This window comes from Lathyrus oleraceus, chromosome 3 (genome assembly GCF_024323335.1).
Source record: "Lathyrus oleraceus cultivar Zhongwan6 chromosome 3, CAAS_Psat_ZW6_1.0, whole genome shotgun sequence".
Taxonomy (NCBI): Eukaryota; Viridiplantae; Streptophyta; class Magnoliopsida; order Fabales; family Fabaceae; genus Lathyrus; species Lathyrus oleraceus.
The window spans coordinates 514,847,205-514,851,431 of record NC_066581.1 but is presented as its reverse complement, the minus strand read 5'-3'; the positions used below and the strand labels follow the sequence as shown (position 1 = coordinate 514,851,431).

At 31.8% G+C, this 4,227-nt stretch overlaps 1 protein-coding gene across 1 annotated transcript; it reads left to right on the top strand.

The window, feature by feature from the left end:
- The first annotated feature begins 1,060 nt into the window (after positions 1–1,060).
- LOC127128550 (zinc-finger homeodomain protein 9) lies at positions 1,061–2,701 on the top strand. The gene has a single exon (XM_051057895.1). The coding sequence runs from the start codon at positions 1,445–1,447 to the stop codon at positions 2,498–2,500; it is 1,056 nt and encodes a 351-aa protein (XP_050913852.1). The 5' UTR covers positions 1,061–1,444; the 3' UTR covers positions 2,501–2,701.
- The last annotated feature ends 1,526 nt before the right edge of the window (positions 2,702–4,227 follow it).

The following is a 4,227-nucleotide window of genomic DNA, read 5'->3' as shown; positions in this document are numbered from 1 at the left end:
CATACTATTTCTAAGTTTTGATTCGTAGAAAATATGTTTCAGAAAATCTTTGGGGCAAAATAAGAACACTTAAATAATTATAAACAAATTATTAACATATTTGACATCATATTCACCATCATTAAGTTACTAGATCTATCTATTTAAGTTTTTTTTTTATAATATTCAATAATCTGAAAGTAAAATATCTTCTCATGATGAATACGTTATTTTTACTTATAATATTTATTATTTTCCTCCCTATATATTTGAGCTATTATCGTTTCTTTAACTAGAATGTTTATTCAATTTGATAAAATTCTCATTCAACATACTTCTCTTCAATTAAGAATCGTGTAAGAAAGACGTACTTTTACCAATATAAATCGCAAAAAAGAAATGCATCAAATATTTCCCATATATTCAAAATCACCATTTCCTTACTAAGTGTGTTTGAAAAACATGAAAAACAACGTGGAAAATCACGGTGAGTCGGAAACTATACATATTAGTTCTCAAAACTACGATAAAAAAATATTAAACATGCAATAACGGTGGATCATCGTGTTACCAAACCTAAACTAAAGGTCTTTCCACCAACCTGACTTCATTGTCTCGTCTTTCTAACTCTAATATTTCTGAAATGATTGTCAAGACCACGTACCCTCTTGATCAAACCTAAACCTAAACCTCTAGTATCATTTATTTATCGTAAACTTAAAGTTAAGTTTAGATCCTCTTTCTTAATTTTTTTCTTACATCTTTCTACAATATTTTTATTTTTATTTATAAAATTAACAATAAATTTACTATATTTAACTCAATTTTATATAATTTTATTCAAAAATAAATATATTCACTTTTAAATAATTTGAAACCAAAATCAATTCATTTAAATTAAATTCTTACCAAAACTAAATAGACACTCAACATAACACCAACAAAGACATAGTGATGGGGCAAACAAGGCATATTTATTACTCACATCTAACCTCAAGTAGGGTCAACATCTTAACCATGGATTATAACCCTAGTTAAAAAAACAAGTGGTTAAGAAGCCACAACCACACATAAACCTTATTTTCATTTCTCATTTTGCATCATCATTCCAACAAACAAAAAAACCTTTCTCTTCTTCATCTCTTCCCCCTTTTCCTTCTAACCTTTGTTCTTTTTAATTTTCACTTTTTTTCAAACCCCAAATCCAAAACCAAAACCCCTTAATTTCTCAATGATAAAACAGTGTCATCCATCACTCATCAAACTCATAAAACTCTCAAAAAACTTCAATTCATGGAGTATATATAATACATGTCATCTCTTTCTCTAATCTCTAATCTACAAAGAAAACCTAAACCTATAAGCATAAAAAGCTAACCTTGTCCCCTTTTTTATATCATTTTTTTCTCCTTAAATTATTATTAATATCACAAAAATCTTTTCTTCAACCATAGATGTTAGAGCCATGGACATAACCCCAACACAAACAACAACAACAACACCATTACCAACCATTTTAACAACATCTACAACAACCTTAACAAAATCACCAGAACATGAAACCGAAACACCCACCAAAATCACCACTCCCACTACAACCACAACACCAAAAATCTCATCTTTTTCCAACGGTGTTCTCAAACGCCTCCACAACCACCACCACCACCACCTTAACAACCACCACAACAACCTCGTAACTGTTACTTACAAAGAATGTCTCAAAAACCACGCAGCAAACTTAGGTGGTCACGCCCTCGACGGCTGCGGCGAATTCATGACATCCCCCACCGCAACATCCGCCGACCCAACATCCTTAAAATGCGCTGCCTGTGGCTGTCACCGTAATTTCCACCGCCGTGAACCCGAAGAGCCACATCTCTCCACCACCACGCATGTAATCGAATATCAACCTCACCACCGTCATCAGCCTCTCCCACCGCCGCCGTTCTCCACCCGCAGCCCGAATTCATCCTCTCCACCGCCGATCTCCTCAACTTACTACCCCTCCGCCCCTCACATGCTCCTCGCCCTCTCCACCGCCTTGCCGGAAAACGTCTCAGCCCCTAACTCCGCCATGATCTCTCCTGGCTCCCACACTAGAAAACGCTTCCGAACAAAATTCACTCAAGATCAGAAAGAAAAGATGCTGAAATTCGCTGAGAAAGTTGGTTGGAAGATGCAGAAAAAAGACGAAGATTATGTTCATGAATTCTGCAACGAAATCTGTGTTGATCGAAGTGTTCTCAAAGTTTGGATGCACAACAACAAAAACACTTTCGCTAAAAAAGACAACAACATCAACAACCTCAACGACATCGACAACAACCTCAACAACATCAACAATGAGGTTAATGTTGGTGTTAAGAGTTTCTTGCCTCTTGAGAATGAAGAACACAACATCAATAACATCAACAAAGGTGAAACAAAACTTGAGATTCATACTCATAATCATAATCATAATCATCACTACCAGAATGATGTTGGAGTAACTGTTCGTGCTAATGGTTCATCTTCTTCTTGATCTTTAATAGATCTTTAATTGATCTTTAATGGAAGAAAATTAAATAATTTGTTAGATAGATTTTTAAGTACTATGTATTATTACTTGGTTAATTTTTAATTAATTAGCTTTTTTTTAAATTTTAATTTTAGTTTATGTAATGAGATTATGGATGATGATGATTACCACCTTTGTTAACATTGAAGAGAATTTATTATTTTATTTTATGTGTTATATTTATTTATGTGATTATGTAAGCTTAATTAATTATTAAAATATTAGTATATACTAATTGTGTTAGTTCTTGGATTAAAATATTATTTATGTGATTATGTAAGTTTACTGTTATGAAATGTTTGGTATGATTTAATTAAATTTCTCTGTTCATTGCTCAGATCAAATTTGTTTGATAGTGAAATTTGTACAGTGAAATTGTCAGTGTCATTATTTGGTTGTGTTTTTTTTTTCTTTCTGGAATTTTATTTTTTTTCTCCCGTAAGAAATGGAAAGGATTATTAATTATTAATTTATTTATTTTTGTTTAAATTGTAGTATAGTATTCGTGTCTGAGAGAAAGAAGCAGAAAGTGTTGGTGTTTGATCAGAAGTTTTATTGTTTTGTTTTGTTTAATGGAAGGTGGTGAAATTTGTGGTGGTGCTATTCTATTCATTCATTCATTCCTTTGGTACTGTGTTGCTGTGTTTTCAAGAATGAAATTTAGTACTATAATAAATAAATAAATAAGTAAATTGCATTTTATTAATGGATGTGTTTTGTAGTAATATTGGCTTTATGAATCCAAAAGAAGCTTTGATAATGCTTTTAATTATTGTCTCTAATCATGTGCTTATTACGACGTTATCTGATCTTAAGATGAACTTTTATGACTAATTTAATATTTTAAGTAACTTTTTTGGAATCAACATTCTAAGTAGCTTTAGTATTATATTCCCACGAGAATAATATGTGGACACTTTCCTTATCATGGAATGAAAGTAGATATCCATCTTACTAAAATAATACATAACTTCATTTTTTTAAATCAGTACATAAAATGTTGAAATTTTGAGATTGAATGGAATAAAAATAATTAGGATAAGTTGATTTTTTTATTTATAAATGTTGTAAAATCACGTAGAATGAGATTAAAAATGTGTTTTTTTAATAAGTATATTGATATGTTTGTAAAAGACATGCATGGACGATACAAGAAACTATCCTTCTTGGGCGATTTTCTAAGTGATGGTGTTTAGACATGATTTTCACTTGTTAAATGATTCGTTAGGAAAACGGAAATGATAATATTTATGCAGTCCACAACTACGTAGGGAAGAAGTCATGTCTGAGATTTCTTAAGAAGTAGGTAGTCAACAATGATGGTGTTTAGACATGATTTTCACTCATTAAATGATTTGTTAGGAAAATGAAAATGATGACATTTATGCAGTCCATGATTTTCACTTATTAAATGGTTCGATAGGAAAACGAAAATGATGACATTTATGCAGTCCACAACTACGTAGGAAAGAAGTCATGTCCGAGATTCCTTAAGAAGTAGGTAGTTAACAAATTCTCTAGTCAAGGTGTGACAATTACTACATCTTAGGAGTTCTCTAACTTCATGTCTAGAGCCGCTATAAATACCTTAACTTCAATGTTGAAGGGATCAATCCCATATTCACCAAAAACAACACAGCAACATAGTTTCTCACTCTCGTAAGCTTGCTCTAACCCCCAAATAACACCTC

Coding starts and splice junctions, on each gene's coding strand:
- LOC127128550 (XM_051057895.1), top strand. CDS start 1,445: ATGGACATAACCCCAACACAAACAACAACAACAACACCATTACCAACC.